At 44.9% G+C, this 23,217-nt stretch overlaps 1 protein-coding gene across 2 annotated transcripts; it reads right to left on the reverse strand.

Annotated features, from left to right (window-relative positions):
* Nucleotides 1-5,454: 5,454 nt before the first annotated feature.
* Nucleotides 5,455-15,186, reverse strand: PNKP (polynucleotide kinase 3'-phosphatase). Of its 2 annotated transcripts, XM_053451788.1 has the most exons (17): nucleotides 15,125-15,186; nucleotides 13,477-13,608; nucleotides 12,660-12,706; nucleotides 11,909-12,430; nucleotides 11,470-11,549; nucleotides 11,299-11,356; nucleotides 10,824-10,931; nucleotides 10,621-10,692; nucleotides 10,130-10,178; nucleotides 9,929-9,999; nucleotides 9,695-9,787; nucleotides 9,043-9,139; nucleotides 7,941-8,002; nucleotides 7,187-7,296; nucleotides 6,314-6,401; nucleotides 6,160-6,227; nucleotides 5,455-5,674 (listed from the first exon to the last, which is right to left on the reverse strand). In XM_053451788.1, the coding sequence occupies exons 2-17, from the start codon at nucleotides 13,601-13,603 to the stop codon at nucleotides 5,554-5,556; spliced, it is 1,773 nt and encodes a 590-aa protein (XP_053307763.1). In that variant the 5' UTR covers nucleotides 13,604-13,608; nucleotides 15,125-15,186; the 3' UTR covers nucleotides 5,455-5,553. The 2 variants fall into 2 exon arrangements, with proteins under 2 accessions (XP_053307763.1, XP_053307764.1); XM_053451789.1 differs by lacking the exons at nucleotides 12,660-12,706; nucleotides 13,477-13,608; nucleotides 15,125-15,186 and adding an exon at nucleotides 12,509-12,627 and having other exon boundaries at nucleotides 11,909-12,451.
* Nucleotides 15,187-23,217: the final 8,031 nt, after the last annotated feature.

Consider the following 23,217-nt stretch of genomic DNA (forward strand, 5'->3'; position numbering starts at 1 on the left):
AACCACAGCTAGCGGCATGGATCAAGCACTTTACCCTCTCCATGCACGCTGTGTCTGATTGATCCACTGTGCAGGAAGTGACATCACATCCACTTCCTGCATTCTAGATGAGTCTGCACACAGCACGGAGGAAGAGAGACACACCACTCCTGCGGGGAATTGGTGTGGGCAGAGGCATAGGCAGGCTGTTTGGGGGCAAAGATAGCACAGGCAGGCTGTTTGTGGGCACTGACAAGCAGTTTGGGGACAAAGTTGGCACAGACAAGCTGTTTGGGGCTAAGGTGGCACTAATAAGCTGTTTGGGGCAAATATGGCAAAGTGGTTGATTGCTGAATACACAATTTCACATTCTTTTTTTGAAATTTCAATTTTTGCCCTAATTGGGAGGCTATTTTTTTTTTAATTAACTCGATTAACTTTTGTGACAGCCCTAACAACTACAAATGTCATGTGACTAAATTCTGTAATTACTGAAAACCCTGTCCAAGGCCGTTTTCAATGTGGGGCAAGGTGGATGGGATCTCGTTAAGGTCACCTCTACTTGGTAAAACTCAAGTCGCTTATTACAAGAAAGCGAGTGACTGTCGGCGACCGGATCGCTGTCGGCAAGCAGGAAGTGCAGTCTCCCAGAAAAAAAGCAGCTTGTAACTTCTAAAGTACAAGCTGCTTTCTGATAAATCTGGGAACATCAGAAGAATAACCTAAACTCCTTCAAAGGAAGTTCAAGTTGACCTTAGTGAATATCCCCCCAACTAATGTAGGTTGAAGGCATCCACTAAATGGTTTGTTTGCATCTCTCTGTCTGCAAAAGTTCAGCCGTTGTGGCAGAAAACACGGTAATCCTGAAATGCAGGTTTTGTTTTTATAACACGCACTACTTACAGAACTTAAACAAGGATAAGTCAGGGTCCTGAATTAAAAAACACATCATACAGGGCAACAACTGGTGTAATGCATCTGTCTATCATCTAGCGGACCATGAAACGTCTGATGGGACCACATATATCAACGAGGGCCGGTATCGGCCTAAACTGCTGATATGGGAGCCTTTCTGTTCTGTCGAAACATAGAATTTGCCGGCAGATCGGCCCCATTCGGCACCCGTCTATTCGCTCGTTTCTCCTGCTGGAAAAACTCGAAACCTTAATCAGTCGTCTTGGATTCAGGAGCCGTATGCCTGTCCCATAAATGTCCTTTCGGGATGGCACATGGGCTTTGGTGGATTCTTGAAAGATCTGCCCAGAGAACTTTGCCGACTCTCACCACACACTGTGTAGAATGTTCATGGCCTTTGCTCTTCTGTGTGGTTCTTTTGTAAGATATGAGTCTCACTGGCACTTTAAATAATAACAATCACCAGTAATGGTTAACCAAGTTCATCGGACTTTGTACTTCCTCATACAACTCGTTCAGCTGCACAACGTCTTCTGGAACTTCCCACCACGGTAAGGGTTGGGTTTTTTAAAGGCTACTATTTAGTTACGACAAACTGATCCTCGTTAGGAGAAAAGCCATCTCCTATCACTTGGTTTTCTCTTCCAGAAGCTTATGGTTGTGTTCACAATGGTAACATCCTCCAAGAAACATTAGAACGTTCGTGTTTACACGGAGATAGTCATCCGATATGCATAAATAAACGCTATATTAATTCATTTGGATGATGGGATATTCCTAATGCAGGCACAGGACATGTTTATATGACATCATATCTGGTTGCTCCTTATGTTCCTGGCCAACGGAGCCCGAAATGAGCAGTGCAAGAGATGTGAACCAGAGAAGGCACGGATCTCTTGGCTTCCTACCCTAGACCGCCAGGGACATCGTACCCAACCTCTCCAGGGAAGGTGGGCAAACGCGGCGAGGCCGTAACTAATTTGTTTTAGACAGGGGGTCACGGGTAGGAGGCAAATAGGCTCGGTGGAGGAAATGGGGGCTGCAGAGCGAGATCGTGAGAAAGAAGAGGAGGAAACGATAGAGAACTTACATGGGAGACACACAAAGCTTGAGGAGCATTAAAGACTGAACAGAGACTAGTTGGGGCCCCTCACTGTCTTGATCTTGATATATATAAGTTTAATATACTTGCAGATTAAAGACACAATGTTAAATGTGTTATCTGCACTTTAATGCTTGTGATAACTGTGTGGTACCTTTAAACGTCTGGGGGGTCGCCCTTACCAACGCATAGAGGGACTCTGCAGAATCCCCCCATATGCATTTCAAGCAGCAGGGAGCTGCAGCTTCTCCGTACGTTTTTTTCTCTTCTGCGATGAGGCTGCGTGGGACGTTAAATTGTCCCTTTAACCCATAATCAAAAACCCAGATCTCATGAACCCAAAACATCGCAATCACATTGAAAGGGGACGAGGCGGGCAACCATACATCTGGGACTTTTATCCAGTTTTCACAAAGCCTTCTCCAGAGCTGACGCTCATTACGTCTGATGGGACTCTGAGTTAATGAAACAATAATACTTAATTTTTTTCCTCTGTTGCCACAAACCATGATCCGGATTGTCACACGCTCCGTAGCTGATCCTGATAGGAGTCGTAATCCAACTCCAGTCTGAAGGACACCCAGTTGACGAGCCTCATCGGCCGTGCAGCTGTCGTGTGAATGACACACGTCTATCACACGCTCTGTACACGGAATTAATGTAACCCAGCGAGGTGTGTGCCATGATTCACATCACTCTCCTCCACATACGCTCGCCATACATTACCTAATCTGTCTTAGGTAACGTCTTGTCCTTCCAGGTACAAAGATGACTTCTGTCGACACTTATTTGCCGGTCTCGGGTGAGGTAATGCGGCTACTCATAGGGCAGAAGTCAAATTTGTATTTCGGAAATTTACGTAATAAGGTAAAGTGTTTCGAGGAAGAATATTACTTTCATTTATAAACCCATTTCTGGCGTTTCTATACCCATTATCGGGGCTTTTAGGGCCGTAGAACCCTGCGATCCCCTCATACCCTGCAAACATTCTGACCTCTTAGAAACGAGGGGCCATCAGGGGAGGCAATGAGGGACTGATCCTCCTAATCAGGGACACTTGGGAGGAGTGGAATTCTATCCCACAGGATCTGCAGGCAAAGAGGGAGGATAACTGCTAAAACATAATGAATTGATCATATATGTAGTGATTGTGTAAAACTGCTTTTTAGGATATTTATAAATCCATTAAAAAAAACAAATTCAGGAAATTCACACAGATTAGTCATTTAAGTCTAGTGAGGAGGAGAGACACGGCAGATGTAGAGTTCTAAAAATGTAGGAATGCTTATCCTTAAAATCAATGGGTTTCTCCCCAAATCTTCACTGGTTTCATAATTATGTCCTTAAACATGGTTAAAAAAATGTTTTTACTGCAAGAAAAGAAAAAGAAAACATTTTTCTGGAATGAGTAATGGGAACAGATTGTGATGTATCTCCTACCACGTGGTGTCCACATGCTTCAGAGGCTTGGCCTGGGATCAGAGACACGGCCCACACGTTTAAACGTCCTGCACTCCGTCCAGAACTATTTAGCCGCATTTTAGCCCAAAAGAAACACAATTTTTTAGCAATTCATATATTCAAAAGTAATCGATAACAACCCGGGCATGGGGAGTTGCACGATTACAGTACTCAAGGGGTTACTGGCAATCTGTCACATAGATTTACAGCGTTTGGAACAGGTGGGACTGGATACAAAGACTTATCTATAGTCTACAAGGGCAGAACCGTGAGCATGCGCAGGGGCAAGCGATGGAAACATAGATAAGGTCCCTTCCGTCCATCCAGTCTGCTCGTGTTTCCTGCTGTAAAGACCAAACCCAGGGGCGTACCTAGGAGAATTTGACCCCGGGTGGATACTATATTTGGCACCCCTACTACCCTACACTCTTACACTCTAACACTCACTCATGCTCTCGCACTATCACTATCTCACACATTTACTAGCTCTCCCTCCCTGTATCCTTAACTTCCCTCCACTTCTTCTCGTCTGTTCTTCTTTCTTCATCCGCTTCTCCCTGGTTATCAACTCTGTGAACCAGGCCTCACGGAGCGCTTCCGCAAAGGGGCGGAGCCTCCGTGCACACCCTCCCTCCGGATTTGAGGAACGGAGGGAGAGAGGCTGTCCGCGTCAGGCGCGCAGTGGCTCCGCCCTTTTGCACAAGTACTCTGGGAGGCCTGGTCAACGGAGCTGATACCAGGGAGAAGCGGACGAAGAAAGAGAGACAAGAGGAGAAGCGGAGCTGCGGAAAAGGAGACAGGAACACGGAAGCGGCCAGGGAGGGAGAATTTATGGGGGACAGGAGACCTCTGTGTGCCACCCACCGGAGTGCGCACCCGGGGTGGATCCCAACTGCGCCACTCACTGACTCAACTCAACCCAATAACAAGAATATTACCCCCCTCCCCCCAATAAACTATAGAACTGTCAGAAAATTGAATGCTAGGACAGAAAAATACCCGCCTGCATTTAGGGGACACGTGGACGAGTGATCTGAACAGCTTGCGCAACGGCCAGAATGACATCACTGGGGCAGACACAATGTCAGAAGGGCTGATGTCATACGGTCTGAACCGAGACCCGCCGCCAAACCTTCAACCGCGGCTGTGACAAGTACAAAACGCCGCGCTTAGTCTGAAGAACTATTACCTTCGATATTTTAACGTGGGAACAGAATGTGAATTAAAGAAGAAAAAAAAAAAGCCAAACAAAATAATATAACAGAACGGCAGCACCCTCTGGTGAGCAGAAGTGGCATTACCACGGTTTTGTTGAAATGCATTGACAACCAGCAGAGGTGGCACTTGCTTTTCTGTGTTGATATGCAGGACTGACGTTATTCTACTTGCAAAACGGAAGCCGAATCTGATAAGTGGGTTTTATTTACTAAACTGGGAGTCTGTAGGCGAGTTCAGTACTTCAAGTGATCATATAATTAATAGTAATAATAACACAAACTTTAAAGAAGCTTTTTTCGGTCTCTACGGCAACAGCCCATGAGTGGCAGTCTTTGTGTCACATGACAATTACGTGTTCCCAATAAAATTTTACCTGGACTTATTTCTTGGAAAGGGTTCAGGACAATCAACAATAGTATGAGTTACGTTTCTAATGCTGGCTTTAATTACAGAATTGTTACGTTATTCAGCGTAGGTGGAACTGCACCTTTAACCACACAAACCCAACGGCACCCGGGCCATTAACTTTCTCCAACCAAAGGCCCTGAGCGTGGAGTATAATCTCTAGAGGTCTTCCGGCCAGGGAAGTCAACGGGTGACAAAGTTCTAGGTAATAAATATCGCAGCGGAACGTGGAACTTTGTAAATAGACCCCCGCAAGGGTAAGCAATGAAATATCATCCCTGCAGCACTCAAAGGGTTAACACCTTGGATCTAACAAATTAAAAAGTCATTAAAAGCTTCCTATAAAAAAAGCAAGGAGCACAAAACCTCAAAAATAAGATGATTTCTAGAAAAGACACTGTATTTATTAAAATAAACGTTATCCTTTTCCTCGGAGTGTTACACCTGCTGCCAAATAGGTTCCCCCCCCCCCTTTAGCCTTCCGAGAACTGCCGATACAAAGTTTCCAGCTTCTGATCCTTGAAACGCGGCACAAAATTAATTTTCAGAATTTCGCTGAAGCCTTCGCTGAGAGACGGAGCCACAAACTTACTCCTGAAAAAAATAAAAACCCCAAAATATTACAGTCACGTAATGCAAAGAAGTATTACTTTACTGAGAGGCTGGTAAATACGTGGAACGGCATCCCAGCAGAAGTGGTAGAGGGTAATACAGTGACGGAGGTTAAGACATGCATGGGATAGGCATACGGCTCCTGAATCTAAGACAAGACCAAGATTGTTTCAACATAAAGTGGGATCTGTTCCAAAATTTTAAATGGTAAAGGGGAACCCGATTGATTTAGGGGTTGTGGTTAGAGGTGTGGAAGGGGCAGGGCTTCACAGGGTTGGTCCCTCCTCCTTCCAAAGACGATCCATAAAATACATCAGGAAAAGAAAATGGGGCAGAGGATTTGGGGTGCAAATAAGGACTGTCCCCCTTAAAGAGGGGCACCTGGGAACTACGCGCCACCCGCTGAAGAATTAACAAGGCGTGAGGATTTGATGACACGACCGGGCATCATCCTCCTTGTTACTTACTTGTAGCTGTTGATAACCATGTCATTAACGGAAACGTGTCCTTTGTCCGTGTGAATCATCTCTCGGAACTGCGGAGAAAAATCGGCGTTACGGTTCTGCTGTACGGAGGCAGAAGCATCCGGATAAATCTACAACACCCTCCATCGCCCGTTACCCGATTATTGTGCTTCGCGACTTCGATGGTGGCTGTGAAGAGGAAACATCTCGCAGGGACGCCGGATTTCTGCGCACAGCTGATATACCTGCCATATGAGACGAGAATTAAACTACCAATAAGAATGCACAGTAAAGAAGAATATCCGCGGACATTCACGGTAATAACAACAGGATCAGATGTGGGTCCAGTGAGAAATCAGGCTGCCATTTTGGAATTTTGCCTTCTTCTGGATCAATGGTGGGGTTGAACCTGAAGGATTTGCAGGTTATTTCAAGCTAAATTACAATCGTCACAGGTGTTACACCAGTGGAGGTGGCTGCGCAGGCCCTGGAGTTGCTGAACCAGACCCCGGTCACCCGGATACATAAACTTCCATCCAGAGCGTCCTCGCAAGAACCAAGTTTCCAAATTGGAGGAGGCTTAAAGTTGGCCCGGCTCTTGCTTAGACGCTTTCTCTGAGTTGAGTCTTGGTGTTGAGCCCATGCAGACTCGCCCAGTTACCCCGATCAGTGTCTCTACGCTACTCCCCAGTGCTGCCTGCTTCCAGATAACGGGGAGGACAAAAAAAGGAAGCTGTGACACGACATACACCCGCCTCACATACATGTTCAAATCTGCGTTCATTCCAAAATTACATGTTCTTGGAATGTTTAAGGTCATAAAAACATTTGTGACTTTAAGTCTCACTCTGGGACACTGGTCTGATTTTGTTCAAGTAATTCATTTTTTAGGGTTGTAGTTGCCACGGTTACTATCTAGGAGTCTTGGCAAGTTTCCAGATACCTGAATAAAGGTCTATGATGTCATACGCTGGCACCTGTCCAATGACCATCATGACGAGGCACTGGAGACGAGCTCATTGCTGCTCACCTGCCGCGAGACTCCACATCCGGGTTGGTGTTATCGATGATAATGCTCTTCCCGTTTCTCAACGCCTCTTCGCAGGCGGCAACGCACTTCTGCCACGAGCCCAGCGTGTCCTGTAACACACACACGCACACGCTAAACTCTACCGGACACACCGGGAGTTAGCCGCTATCCGCCAAGCTTGTAACTTTGTTACCTACAGCTATGTAACTGAACAAGATGTTTACAAGAATGATGCATTTACACAACGACCCCTGGATCTGTAGAACCCCGCGATGCCCTCGTACCCAACAAACATTCCCAGCTCCTAGAAAAGAGGGGCATCAGGGATGGGCAACCCATGCACTATTGCCATATGGGCCAGTAGACTTTGCCACAACAAAAATGTCATCAGAAGAAATCTCACGTGCTTGCAATGATTATTATCAGCGAAGTCTTTATTATTTTAGTCGTTTTGGGAGGGGGGGTAGTTTCTTTGGATTAAAGCACAGCATTTGCCCCACAGAGGAAAAAAAAAGAAAAACATTTCAGGATCTCGAAAGCTTTGTAGGGAGAAGGAAAACAAACATCTATTTGTATTGGCCTGGGTCAAGCGTGCGTCTGCCAAGTCTTCCCTTTGCTTTAAAGACATCTGACCAGGCGGAACCCCCCGGGACGTGCAAATTAAGTAAACCCCTCCACGTGTGCTTTTCAGCCTATACGGGAAACGGTGCCAAATAAGTGACATTTTTAACCCGTTTCCTCGTTGGCCACTTACCCTGTTGGCGTAGACGTAACCCTTCGGAACCAGGTGTTCCTTTATGAAGGTGGATTTCCCAGCTGTAGACACATCAGAAGAAATCGGTTTCATGAATGCGTCGGATGACCCGTTTGATTTTGTCACAGATAATGCCTTTAATAACGCGAGCCATGAAAAGCACACGCCTTGTGCAAATGTTTGCATAAAAAGATTACTTTGTATTATAATTTCTGAACTACCGTTCATTTAAATAACATGAAATGGATCAGAAACCCAGCGCAGACGGGTTTCCAATAGCCCTTTATCACTCCCATCACTCCTGTGTTCCAATGGCCCTTTATCACTCCCATCACTCCTGTGTTCCAATGGCCCTTTATCACTCCCATCACTCCTGTGTTCCAATGGCCCTTTATCACTCCCATCACTCCTGTGTTCCAATGGCCCTTTATCACTCCCATCACTCCTGTGTTCCAATGGCCCTTTATCACTCCCATCACTCCTGTGTTCCAATGGCCCTTTATCACTCCCATCACTCCTGTGTTCCAATGGCCCTTTATCACTCCCATCACTCCTGTGTTCCAATGGCCCTTTATCACTCCCATCACTCCTGTGTTCCAATGGCCCTTTATCACTCCCATCACTCCTGTGTTCCAATGGCTCTTTATCTCTCCCATCACTCCTGTGTTCCAATGGCCCTTTATCACTCCCATCACTCCTGTGTTCCAACGGCCCTTTATCACTCCTGTGTTCCAATGGCCCTTTATCACTCCCATCACTCCTGTGTTCCAATGGCACGTTGTGTTTGCTGATCCAAGTTTAAAAGGCTAACTGATGGTCAGAAAACCCTTTTGCGATTATGTTACAGCCAGAAATGTCCTTGTTTTCCATGAAGTGACTTCAAACTTAAACAACTGATTAAGGTCTGAGTCTTTACAGCAGGAAAAATGGGCAGAGTAGATGGGCCGAATGGGGCCGATCCGTTGGAAAATTCTATGCTACATTAGATATTTTAAACCTGTCATCTATTAACAACTTTACGTGATCAAATTGTGTCCCCAACCATAAAACATCTCCCCACAAAATGTCACAAAGTGTTTTTTAATAGCACATTACATGTTACCTGCAGGAAAGCCGACTGACACAACTACCTCCGTGGAAGGAGACACCAGCGATGAGGATGGAGGATCATACAGGGGAGCGCTTGGATCCACGGCCCTCTGTGTAAAAAAAAAAATTACCTCTGAATGAGGAGCCGTCAACTAAAAACAAGAATTTTCAGCCAAAGAAAAAAAACAAAACTTTGGACCTCGCTCCGTGAGATAACGAACCGGCTATATGGAATCATTTCTTTCTCCTGGAGATGTTGGAACGGTATTCAAAAAAGGGACTCTGAGGTCAGCTGCCAGATGTTTGAGATTAAGGTAAGTGAAAATGGTTTATAAAAAGGGTCTTTCAATATTGTACATTTATATATATATATATATATGTATGTGTGTGTGTATTTATATATATATATATATATATATACATAGTAAAATAAATTGTATATTGTAAAACTTTGTAAATTATAAATGGTTGAAAACCTTTGATATACAATTTACATTTAAATGAAGAAGGTTTAAGGGGAAGACTTTTGGGGTAAATAGGAGGTGCCATAATTCACTCGCGTTTCCTAATATTTCCTCCAATAATACTGCAACGTGAAAACAATAAAAAAAATGAAACCGAATGTTTTTACGAATCCGATAGGGCCACAGCTTTCCGTCTCTTACCGGGTCGTAGTTGGGGAGCTGGAACTGGGCTTTCTTCCATCCAAGGAAAAACTCCTCCGGAGTGAAAAACTTTATTCCAAGATTCACAGCGAACTACGATAGAAGACGATTAAACGAGGCACATTTGTTTAATTTTATTATCCTACCCATATTTTAAAAATGGTTTTATGAATACACAAGCTCGCATATCACTAAACAAGAGGGGGCGCCCTGTAGAAATTTGTTAGCCCTTACCAACCGGTCGCTGCAAGAGAAGTCTTTCTTCTTACGGTCCGGTGCCCAGTTGGCAGGGCGTCCGGCAGCATCTAAAAGAGAACATAAAAATAACGTCGCGTAGAGCTCATCACGTTGAAAATACGGAAAAATAACCCAAAATCCAAAGTAAGATAAGAATCTGGCGGCATATATTCATTGCAGTGTAAGAAAGCGTCTCACCTCCCACATACAGACAGTCTTCCTTCCGCACTTGGATGCCATCATTAGCCTATGGGGGGGGGACATAATTATGTTTATACATTATATATAAAAAGACGCGCTATTGCTAAATCCTCTTGGTCTAATCTGTATCCCTGAGCATGGACGGCATAATATATATATATATATATATCGCTCTAGTGGCACACAGCTCTGGCTAATGCCCTGAAAAGTTGGTGCAAATTTGCCTTTTTTGGGGGGGGGGTGTAATTATTTTACAAACTGCTGCAGACGCTTGTTTTGGCACAATAACAGCACTTTACATTAAGACAAATCTATACATAAACTCTAACACGCCTTATATGTTTCCTACCCGGCTAATTTTATAAATGTAAACAAAATCCCGCAAAGCGGAGCCGATCGCTGCTGTTCAGTTCTGATGCTTTGTCGTTATCGCTCTAAGATCTATTCTACGTTACTTAAGAACGGGGGCGAGCAGCGATCAATCCAACCTTGTCACATAAGAAGTCCCACATTCCAGTCACAGGCTTGCGGTAAATCCCCATTCCGGTTGCCACAAATATCTGAAACAAAACATCGACAGAGACATAACTTTCATATTTTAAAAGAGAGAGATAGAGATATATATGATATATATATATATATTTATATTATACACACACACACACACACATATATATATATACACACACACCTGTACAGGAATTCCCAAATGATCCAAAACGGCTTCCGCTTTAGCTTTGAAAACTTCGGGTTTCAGTTTGCCGCGGCTGATTCCCATCTGATTGGTGAAAAAGACCACCTGATGGCAAGAAAGAGAATAGCTGACAGGGGACACGGAGTGAATCCGCTTCTTCTTTATGAGATGAAATATTATAGGACAGACGTAAAGGGACAGTAAAGCCTTCGTATAAATATAGATGCGCAGCATTACAAACTGAGAAAGGGTGCTGAGGGGCAGCAAATAATACTGCGCCCCCACAGCCCCACAACAATAAAACTAATCATATATGTATATTAACACAAGCATTACTGTCTCGTTAACTGGGAAGGGTCAGCCTGCCCTGCACAATGTATTATTAAAGTGGGGAGATCTCCAGCTTTCTTCTCACTTGTGGCCCCTGTCATCCCAGGTCACCCGATCAAGCAGGGGGAATCGGCAAACACACCTTATATCCTTCAGCTAGAAGCTCTTTCAGCTTTCTTGGCACCTCTGGATATAAAATCCTGTAAGATTAAAAGACAGATCGCGTCACGTTAAACAGTTCCCGGGCGGGATGAACTCGCACCTGTCTAATAAACCGCAGATTAAACACGAGACGAGGTCGGGACTCACTTACCTCCAGTCATCCGCGCTGGTTGGGAAGACTTTCCCCGATTTGGTCGTTATGATCGTTCCATCAATGTCAAATCCAGCAATCTAAGAGATAAACAAGTAAGAGCTCCGAGGCGCATGCTGGAGGAACGAGCGTTTGCTCGAGGGATCCGATCTTGTGTAGCAGAGGGTAATGTGGCGCAGTGAGAATGTACCTTCTGGGATACACCACACTCTCCCACTTGTGTGTTAATTACGCGACCTTAGTTAGCTTTCTCTCGGTTGAATAATTTCTTCATTTAATAATAAAGAGGCTTGTCTCTCGACAATAAATACGACAGATTGTAAGCTCACGAGAGCAGGGCCCTCTTCACCTTCCGTACCAGCATGTCTCAACTCGATGGACTTTACCATGATCTACAACACGCAAGCACCATAAAGAGAAAGCCATACGAGGTCATTACCTTGGAAGAGGCCTGAACACCTTTTCTGATAAACACTAGGAGCTTCCCGTGTTCCTCCCAGCCATCCTTGGCGCAGGGACCTCCTCTGGACTCTGCAGGAGATGCTTGGCTCGTTGCCGTCCTGTTGGCTTTGGCTGAAGTATCCTGCAGCTCCTTCAGTTTATTCGCTATCCTCTCCTCCTCCGAGTCTTCGCTTTGCTCTTCGGGGTTTCTTTCCTGATGCTTTGGCCTCTTGCTGGACGGTTTGGAACCGCTGTCTCCTTCCCGAGAGCGTCTCTTTTGGCTTTCGGAGGTAGAAGCACCAAAGAAGTCAATCATGGTTTTCTTTGGAGAGGCGGCATTAGCTGGGGTTTTGTTGGCCTTCGCATTTGCCTTCACGGCGTGCTTGGGGCTCTCCTCCTCGAAACACACCGTGTACGGGTACAGGGCATTTACCATGTAAAGAACTTGGTCTTCTTTCATCAACGCGCTCTCCCCTTTCATCAACTTGACTTCTCCAACGGACGTAGGGTTTGCTCCCAACTGCAAGACATTCGGTTAGCTCTGCCTGCTGCCCTGTTACATGTATACTTTTAAGATACGAGTAAGACGGACAGACACGGGCAGCAAAAGAAACATGCGCAAGGCTGGATATAATTCTTCAATGGTTACAATATGGAAAGGAGGTGGAAGAAGTTTACTCACTGGATCTCCCTGTACCGGAGGAAACAAACAATATAAACAATATAAACAATATAGACGAGTTACTTACCTGTGTGACACGGAGCACTCTTTTCTCAAAATTAGCCATGAGCTCCACTGAAATACAAGAAAATGATTCTTTTCACATGAAATCATATTATAGTAGCAATGTTAATATATATATATATATATATATATGTATATATATATATAATATAGTGTGTGTGTGTGTGTGTGTGTGTGTGTATATATATATATATATATACACACACATGCTTCCAGATATAATAATAGGTTATATACCGGTAATCTATATAATAAGACAGGTGTGATATGACAGTTCTGATTAAATGTTTCACTTGTTTGCACTTGTTGTACAAACTTAACACATAGTTTATAAATATCTTCCTACTGATACATTTATTATATAAATATCTCCCCATAGAACACAATATATAAGCATGTTATATACATGTTATATACACGTTATATACACGTTATATACATGTTGTGTCCCCAAAGCGGTGACCCGGCTAATATCTGTTCTATTACACAAGACCGAAGACTGGGTCCGTTCTAAAAAATATTAATTGCCCTTTTCTGTGCAAAGAACCTTAGTAGAGAATTGGATTCTTTCCTGTTAAGGTTGTTTGGTTTCTATGGCAGCAACCAATCAGCGCCTTGCTTTTGTGCCACATGACAATTTTGAGATCCCAGCAAAAAGCGCCAAAGTTTTACTTGATGAAATAATTATTTTTGGAAACGGGGATTCAGCAGCACCATTGCTGTGTTTAGCGAAAAGAACGTTTGGATTCAGCAGAGTAGTATCTCGGAGATAGCGCTCCTTTTTATCAGAAGGTTACGAACACGGAGGGGCTGAGGTTTACCTTGGTTTTTGGAACATTTCTTGTCCGCTATGCAGGTGTCGGGTCCTCTGCCCAGGATAACCCCGGCGCCGTTAGGAAGATCGATAGGACGGTGCTTCCCATCCGCGCTTTTCAACAAACACTTCATTCCAGCTGGACAAAAAAACATAAGAAAAAATCATTAATGGCTGCAGAAAGCTTTTGTACCCCCAACATTGCAAACTGCCAAAAAGGGGCACTGGTTAGGGGGTGTGGTTAGGGGCTTGACAGAGGGTGGGGCTTTATGAGACGCTATATGTCACTTTGTGATTTATTTATGTAGTCGATAAAGGTATTTAGAAAGTGTTTTATTGGAACTATTACATTTATAAAGCCATCTCCTGCTGTTTCTATACACATCGTCGGGGCTTTTAGGGCAGTAGAACCCTGCGATACCCTCATACCCAGCAAACATTCTGACCTCCTAGAAAAGACAGACAGCAGGTTTTGGGGTCCTAAAGAGGGACTAGCATTGCTAAACAAGGACACTTGGCAGGTACACTTTTATTTAACTTGGCCATTTGAGCATGGGCTCGTGCATCTACCTAAATAACTAATATATATATATAGGCCAGCTTTTATGCTAAGCAAATGTCCCCCTTAATTAGGTACATAAAGTAATTTAAAGCCCCCGTCTTTTCTGTCTGATAGGTTATATAGAGATGTTTCCATACGTCACACAGAAACATAGAACCTGCCGGCAGATCGGCCCCATTCGGCCCCCGTCTAGTCGCCCGTTTCCCCTGCTGTAAAGACTCAAACCTTAGTCAGTCGTCGGTCTCGTCTTAGATTCAGAGCGGCTTTATGTCTGCGCTCCGCGTATAGAAGTCACACTGTATACGTGTTTTGGGAGTCATATGGATTTAACTCGGATTAATAGCCCCTGTGACCCCGCGAGGTGTTGGCAGCGATGTTAACGAGGCCAGCTGGGGGTATTAGGATGAGGGAAATGAGTGCAGGTGAAGCTGTGAGCTGGGCTCCCGGGGCAGATGCCTCCGACCTAACCGGCGGGACACGTGAAAACGGTGCTCCCCGTGCAACGCAGACACGGAGAACGTTTACAGATGGAATTAACCACGTGCTTCCCGCGCCGCGTCATACCGATCCCCATAACGACACAAGGTGCGTATGACATGTATATGCATGACTTAGAAGGCAGGGGCTGCTGTGGGTTCTTTACTAAATTTCAGCTATTACTGAATACTAGGGCATGGAGCCGGTCCTTGGCGGCCGGTGTCTGTTCCAGTGACCCCCTAATGGTGGTCAAATGGCTTTATCCAGAGACCCTGATATTGGGGTGAAAAAAACCCTGAGACTCGTGGCAAATTCCGAGACTTCCCAGGTTTATTATTATTATTATTATATATATATATTAAATACTGTATAGTATACTGAAGGTATCCGTGATGTTACACAAAGCAGAATTGTTTGATTTAAGCCTACATTCCATTGATACCCAGTAGAATGCCACTAAGTTAGACGTTACAGTTTAGACTACAAATCCCATAATGCTTCGCGAGCTGCTAATACATTAAAGCGCCCGGTCTCGCATTGTAAGAGGCAATCGGGATATTAAACGAGGTGTGGGGGGGGAAGCATAAATCCCTCTGCGCCGGAAACGCTCACAAACCTGCCCGGGATCCGAGTACCGCAGGCTGCTCTACTCTACTTCCGCAATCTGCAGCTCGGAGGTGTCACGCTATTTAGATACCGGCAGGAGAAGCAGCCGGCACAGAAGGTTCCGGGTCTTGTGTGTTGCATTACAGTACAACTTGTATTGGTGATCATTAAACCGCTGGTAACTACTGTTTTGAATATTAGTATTTATATATTATTGTATGTAGGATTATTAATGTTATTAAACATGAAATCCCATTATAGAAAATGTCAAGATAATCATTAAAAAATGTAGTATTTGCTTTCATGATGGATCACCAAAACCTGGGTGGGGAATGACCAACCATGGTGTTGCTTCTTTAGAGTTATTACCGGCCTACGTTAAAGCTGACGTGATCAGGGGCCGAATGGTGGAGAGTTGTGGTAGGCAGTCGGTGGGACTGGAGATGGGGCCATCTTGCCGAAGTTTAGGAGAGTTGGCAACTATCTAGTAATGTATCCTGGCCTAGGGTGGCAGGTTCAGGGGGGACAGTATTCGCCTTGCTGCCAAGGGGGTGATCATGCCCTGTGTTATCCCGCTGGTCAATGGGCCGGTTACAGGGGATATCTCTGCTCTCCCCAACTGGCCAACTTGTCGCCACCTATGAGCACACACAGAGCGCCAGGATATGACATCAGATCCTCTGTGTCTAAGCAGCATGGCACTGAGGACGCTGCATGCCTCCCAACTGCCCTGCCTTGTGTGAGACAGTCCCATTTGAGTCTTAGGGCCTCCGTTTGATGGTGAGTCTAAGCTCATGAAAGTGTCATATTTTCACAAATGGTTTATGCTCTATTAAGAATATGATGTGCAATATGAGTTGGCCACCCATATGATGATTTTTTTTTAATTAAGTGTTTTAAGGTATTCTGTCTTTTAGAAAGTTTGATGGCTTCAAAGGCTACTTGAATCCAGGTGATTATAAGGTGCAGTACTGCTGTAAATTCACCAGATGGTGCAAGAGGCTCAAGAGCCCCAGAAAGCTGACGGGTGCCTCGTAAGACACCGGAGAGCCACGATGGAGGCAGATGGGTGGCCACCAAACAGCTGGAAAGCTGTACCCCTCACACCCATATGGCAAGCAGACATGCATAACAATCCAAGAAAGATGTGAAACTATTTGGGGAAAAAAAAGAAGCGATGAAAGTATAATTCCGATCCGTGATTTAGAATTCTAAATATCCTTCGTTTACTAAAATTATTGTAATCTGGGACAATGACGCCGTTTGCTTTTGGTGCCCCGTATAGTAGAGATGAGATCTTGTGCGATGTGTGTAGAAATTTCTACGTCTCCGAACTCTAAAGTGCTCTGCGTGTAGCCAAAAACAGCCGGCGTTTAATGATGATGAACATTCTGTGCTGCTTAGTCTGGTACCAGACGTGCCTTTTTTCTAAAGAGTTAATAGGTGTCTGAGTTGCTAGATGTGTTAATTACTCTTTATGGGTGAGGTTCCACTTTTTTTTTCCCTTTTCTCTGAATTGTGAGAATTTTGTAATATTACAATTCACTTTTACATAGAAATGTATCCATGATGTTGACATAAATCATCAAAATGTATCTCCAATTAGATAGTCTCTGATTACTGCTCTTGGTATTGTTTTGATTTTATATAGAAATATATTATTTTATTTTTTATTTTTTTATATTTTGGGGGGGTTATAATTCTTAGTCCCTTCATGATCTAAAGAGAAAAGTTGAACCTTCAAGCTCCACTGCCTAATCCTACAAACGTTCAAACATCCCACCCAGGGCTGTGGTTCACAAAAGGCCCAACACTCCATGGTCTCCGCGGTAAATTGCAGGGATAGGCATGGCTACTCAAACAATAGCCCGGTAACGTCTGTTATCGTGGGCTGCACCCGTAACAGACACCTTGAGAAGCTTTGACAGTTTGCCCCGCACCGGGTACCTGCTCAGGAGAGTCTCCAATTTATCTCATTGTGCCAACAGAGCGATAAAATCTCCATCAGGGGAGAACCTAAATGCACATCTCCTCTGTATGGGAAACCAACAACCTCTCCTGGACCTCTCCGAACTCTAAGCTAGGATGCTTGGTTACAAACTAACATTTTATTGTTACATTGTCATCTAATCTGGGTTGCTTTGGGTCATTTTGGGGGGGAAAATGCAGTAAAAACCACCATTGAAGAAGCAGGTGCCAATTACTGATCAACAGATGTGATGGTGGTGGTTCAGACATGGATGCTGTCCCATATGAAGGGTGATCATCGTTCCATGTCTAGTAGTTGTCACCAGGGAGTGTAAATACCCCCCACGCTGATCCACAGAGGGTATCTCCTCTGTATCTTTATAGAGTTGAAGTTCATACGTTCCTTTTAGTATTAAAATATACTTCATTGTGTGTTTTTTTGGAATGCTGGTCAGCTGTTTTTGCCCTGACTTTATCCTTTTCACCAAATTGGCTAATCCAAACATAGGGACAAGCCCCTGATTGGTTGAAAGGCTCCGTTGCCATAGGTCAAGGTTTTGACAGCACGTTTTACACGACCATGTCAAGGTGCCCTGATTTCTGGCATTGAAAAGTGCATCAGCGGTGAATTTCTGTCCTAACTGTCCGTGTCCAAGAATATAACATCACCCCACGGCCTTTAACAACCGGTGTCTGTGTGACTGCGGAAGCCGAGACCTATTTGGGTCAAGTCTGGCGGTGCCTGTGGTTTCACTTCTGCGGCTGTGACAAAAATAGGTACTTTGACGGGGGAATAAAAACCCCAAATATCTGACAAGGGGAAGCACTGTTTTGCTATTTTAGACTCCGGTGTTTTTTCGTAAGACCAGATCCGTGTATTTATAGCCGTAGAAGAAAATATTCCAGCTGGGTTCTGGATGTCTAATTGCCCGTCTTAAGCATGTTGGTTATCGCCCCCCGATAGAGCGAACGCAGGGACTCGGGGTTTTATGAGGTCTCAAACCCCTGTGATCTGTTTGGAAGACTTATTAGCTGTCTGTATGATTAATCCTTTAAATGCCGGGAGTAGTTGTGTCTCCTGAGAGCAGGATCAGGGACTGGCTGCTGTGTAGATCATAAAAGTAGGTGTGGGGTATTTGGTGAAACTCTATCCGTGCTTCTAAAGTCGAGCGGCCGTCAGAAACAATGTTTCATGCGGGGTTACAAAGTTGTTCGTTGAATTTATTTGTTTGGTTGGACATCTGTAAAATATTTCTCCTTTTAGAGAGTTGGGAGATCTGTCGTTTATAAGGCAGGTGTAACGTGGAGTGGTCATTCCCCCCCCCCAAAAAAATTCCACATTTATTCCTATGTAACGGTGTTTTAGGGGGAATGAGATCTATACGTATACTGGAAAGCAACCCAAGGTGTATACAACACGCAGCCACGGACTGGCGCTTTAAGGCTACCGGCAACGCGTTCTTGGACGTCTCCAGCATGCGTGTACCTGGCTGGCCGCGCTCTAGAAGGACGGCATTTGCCGCGTGAGCAGCGGTAACGCTTTGATTGCGTTTGGCAGGAATAACCGCTGGCGGTGGTGGGGTTGAGTGGAAGGCGATATGGCAGTAATCCAAGGGCTGAGGGGATCAGGAGAGCGAGGGCTGGGGATTAACCAACCGCCTCGAGACAGAGTAGTCTCTGAGCAAGATGAGGATGAGCCGGTGCGACCGTCTCGGACAGTGACCGGTTTCCTAACCAGGATCAGGCGGTCCCAGCACGACCACAAAGCCCCCTTAACATAGCACATAAGGCAATGCGCTTCTTCTGCGGCATCCTCTGTGTGAGTTCCTGGAAAGAGTCCAAACAAAACCCAGAGGTGGGAGAGGAACTTCCTGTCCAGAGTCTTTTGCAAGGCGGAGTCAGACTTTTTATGTAATTTTGTCACCCGTTTATGTCACCTACAGGCATTTAGAAACATTATTCAGTTAAATATATTCTATAACCCCATTCCCTGCTGTTTCTATACACATTATCGGGGCTTTTAGGGCTGTAGAACCCTGCAAACCCCTCATACCCAGCAAACATTCCGACCTCCTAGAAAAGAGGGGGCATCAGGGGAGGAATGAGGGACTGCTCCTCCTAAAGCAGGACACTTGGGGAGTATGCTTTAAAGTTAGTGATTTGTTATCCAAGGGTGATTTTTACAAATTGTGTCGAACATTTTTCTGAGGCTGTTTAGGAGAGCGGCTCGTGCGTGCGCTGACTACAAAAGGCTCTTTATATAAATCGCGAGCGGCGTTTATAGAGAAACCACTAAAACTCGTTTCGCTGCACATTTCGGGTCGTTCTATTAATAGCGTTTTTTATTTTTCTCCTGCATAATCATGGCATTCTAGCTCCGGTGCTTTATTGCTAAAATTAGAAGTAGCACACACTTCCCGTTAGTTCCAAAACACACATAAAGCTATATAGGTTAAAATAGTCTTTTTTGGTTTGTGTTAATAGGAAAACATAGAGAAAAAATGTGAATTAACTGGAGAAAGTTTGCTGTAAAGTTCTGGTAACGCAGCAGGAATCACATATTTGTGGTTAGTCCGGTTTATTAATAAAATGGTTAATTATCCCGATATGAATGACATTCTATTTATATAATGAAAGCAGATTCCATGGTGGGATTGTAGCCTTGGGAGCTTACAATCTATTAGATTCCGAATGCCTTTCTCTATTGGGTATCTCTGAGGTTCGCTTTGAATTGAAGACTGTGGATGAAATCGTTTGTCAGAAGCGATGACTGACGGGGAACACAGAGATTTTTTTATTGTTTAATGTAAGGGCCAGTGGGGCCACTGTTGGATGAACACCCCATGATGCCCTAGGCAACGGACCGATTTGATAGATCGCTTATCATACTTGTATATCTGCCACTGCCCCCCCCCCTTCTGGCCATAGGCACATGCACCCCCCGCTATCCATGGGGCAGAGGTAGGGCTCAGCGGGCGATGGGGATTTGGGGCCGCAATCCTGCGGTCCCGTTTCATTCTCTGGTGACACCACGCCCCCACCTGTCTCCAACCACGCCCCCACCTGTCTCCAACCACGCCCCCACCTGTCTCCAACCACGCCCCCACCTGTCTCCAACCACGCCCCCAGCAGTCATGATTTGGGCATATACAGGTTTATATAGCGCCATCATATTCCGTAGCTCTGTACAAGGACATAACGAATAGTCTGACGCGTTACGATCAGCCGGCCGGCGCCCGTCCTTAAGTGCTTAGCATGTTCTGTGTTATTGACGCTGCCGGCTGGGCGTTATGGTAGTTGGAGTTCGCAGCAGCCGGGCTGCTAATCTTTACAGCGTGCCAGGATATTGAATGGCCCTCCCTCGGGGACGGGAAGGACTGTACATATGTTTGCATGTAGACAAGTATTTGAGACCTAAGTGGTCTCTCCGGGTCAGAGAGCAGCCAGGCAAGGTTACAATTTCATGGACGCGTGTGCCGGGGTTCAAAGGGGACAGCTGAGGATTCCCTCATAATAATAATAATAATAATAAAGAACAAAGAGAGCTTTAACCATACTGGCATAAAGCAATATTTACAATTACTAAAGCCGGTATTAGTATTTATTATTATTATTATTATTATTATTATTACTTATAATATTATTTAGTATTAGGAATCATGCAGAGAGAAAGCTTAAAATGAAACGCCCCCCCCCCCCAATCTCTAGTTTAGCTTGGGTGACAGTAAATGTGGACATCAAAGGGTTAATACTTGGGAGCCATAGCTGCCGCCTATATATCTATAGGTTCTCATCGCCTTCTTAAAATCCACATGATGTGATGCGCTCCTTATGTCCTGTCCGTCCATTGTACAGCGCTGCAGAACATGGTGGTGCTATACGAGTCAATCATTCGTAACAGCGTGTGTGCGTGTGTGTCTGTGTGTCTGTGTGTGTGTGTCTGTGTTATTATTCTATATTGCAGTCCTAACTTTTATTAATTCATGTGTATACAAATATAAAAAATGCGGTTCTGCTGCGTATGCTCCATAACCTTCGTCTGGGAAAATCGGATCACAATAGCAAATCTTCTTTTTTCTACGATGCAGAGATGATTCTATTACACGCGCTGCGCATGCTACATATATATAAAGAAAACCATTAAGGAAATAAGAAACAGTTGTGTTTTATTTATATATATATATATTACATCTAATTTACTGGCCGGCGTCCCAAGCCCCCTTACTTGCCCTTTAACGTCGCTGTTCCAAGTAGTGAGAAGCGGTGTTGGGTAACTATGTTAATAATGATGTCATAAGTACGTGGGGGGGGCATAACACTTTGTTCTCTAACGTGAAAAGTCCGTCCCTGATAAACCTTTTGACACGTTGGAAATAATACGATTTTATATTAAAAACCCGGTAATTTGACTCGAGTTGACTGCTGGCCGTGAAACAGACGATATGACAAACGTGCTGGAACGGAGCCAGGGGCCGCGGAGTAATTGTTTTCTTCTGCGGAGGAGGAGTGCGTTAATACCTGTCCGCTGCCTGCCAGGAAAGGCTTTGTTACTCGGTGTGAAATGTATCCAGCTTGCTGCCGCTTTGCCTTTTGTATAGAATCTGCCTTTTCGTACCCTCTATAGAGCGTTAGAATCGTTATACAGAGTCTATAAACGTCTAGAAATCCTTGATGACGCGCGGCCGGGGAAGGAACTGTCCCAGATTATAAATCCTAACTATATCTATAGAACGTGTCCGCCGATCGATGACGTATCGTAGCCTAGGGTGTCACGGAGGAGGCAGTCCACCTGGTGTGCTGATGCTCCAGGAGGCACTAGGGTATGATGACTTGTCCTGGTCCTCTTACTTCTGGAGGCCGGTCACAAACCTGCGCGAGTGGAGGCTCACTTTCCTCACTCTCTATGAGTTGACGTGGAGGAGAGCATTATATCTGGATGAGCTGGCCTAGGGTCACACCTAATGTCTGGCTCGTGTAAGCCGAGCCGGCACAAAGCTCTCTCCGCGTTGGGTTTTTGGTCCTTGGGAACCAAGCTCGGTTCATGCCGCGCACGGGTCAGATGGTTCTCCTGGAGAGAGCACAATGGGTCCTACAAATTTAGGTATTTATGAGGATTCCGCCTGGTGAGAGAGAGATTATAGACCTCCGCACGCTGACCAACCAAACACTTTTATATAAAACATGATACGATTCGGTATAAAGACAGAAAAGAAGAGCTCGTCGCACCCTATAGGAACCGCTGCGCCCGAGGATTGTCGGACCCGAAGGAAGCTACTGCCGTCGTGCTGTATTAGAAAGGGAATAGACCCTAACGCTTTATATATATATATACGTACCGCCTTGGCCTAAACTCTCCGGCCCTCAAAGTGTTACAAATATATATATATAGACATTTCTGGTTAATTTAGCCCGGCCTGAAGTCGGAAGCTCTGTCAGCTATAATCGCGTCCCTCTCGCAAACCGTCCTCCCCGCAGCCTTCCTGGCACCGCGCGCTCTGTAACCGGCTCCATGTGGGAAATGACTGCATCCCTACGCTGCCCTCCTATATATTTACTGTGACCGCATCACCGTTTAAACTCGCGGCCCTTGTGGAGGGGGGGGTGCCGTCTGGCAGCCGAGTCCGTGAGGCCGGGGTCCGCAGCGAAATCCGATCTTCACGTGGAATCGGATCGTTCGGCTTCTAAACGCATTGTGGTGATTTCCCCGCTTTTGGGGCTCTTTTGTTTCCGACGGGCTCCGGTATTTTGCTCGGCAAAAATTTGCTGGTAATTGGCGGATGACATCTTCTGCCAGACCTAGCATGGGGTGGAAAAAATATATACCAATGTTTCTTTTTTTTTATTTAGATTTTTAATGGGATCTGTCATCTCCAATGTTGGATCATCATTGCTTTTCCCAAAAATACCCTAAATAAACCTACGTAATGGTTTATCCTTTTCTCTTTATGTAAACGATTATTCCTCCCCATTTAAGTTACATCTGACCTATTGTTAAGTTGTTGATTGGTTTAGGGTTTTTTGGGCAAGCAAATATTGATAACTCTTTGGATTCTATGTCCCAAAAATATCCTTCCTGGCGTTGATCTGGGATGGCAAAGCCTCGTAGGTCAACCTCAAAAATAACTTGAAAGCCTC

The sequence above is a fragment of the Spea bombifrons genome, chromosome 12 (assembly GCF_027358695.1).
Source record: "Spea bombifrons isolate aSpeBom1 chromosome 12, aSpeBom1.2.pri, whole genome shotgun sequence".
Lineage (NCBI taxonomy): Eukaryota > Metazoa > Chordata > Amphibia > Anura > Pelobatidae > Spea > Spea bombifrons.

What these genes read in the sequence shown, in the direction of transcription:
- PNKP (XM_053451788.1), bottom strand. Translation starts at nt 13,603, where the DNA reads ATGAAGTGTTTGTTGAAAAGCGCGGATGGGAAGCACCGTCCTATCGAT. An exon ending in GTTACGTCTACGCCAACAGG is followed by an intron (nt 7,297 to 7,940) that starts GTAAGTGGCCAA and finishes TGTGTGTTACAG; the next exon opens with GACACGCTGGGCTCGTGGCA. An exon ending in GATGTGGAGTCTCGCGGCAG is followed by an intron (nt 6,402 to 7,186) that starts GTGAGCAGCAAT and finishes CTCATATGGCAG; the next exon opens with GTATATCAGCTGTGCGCAGA.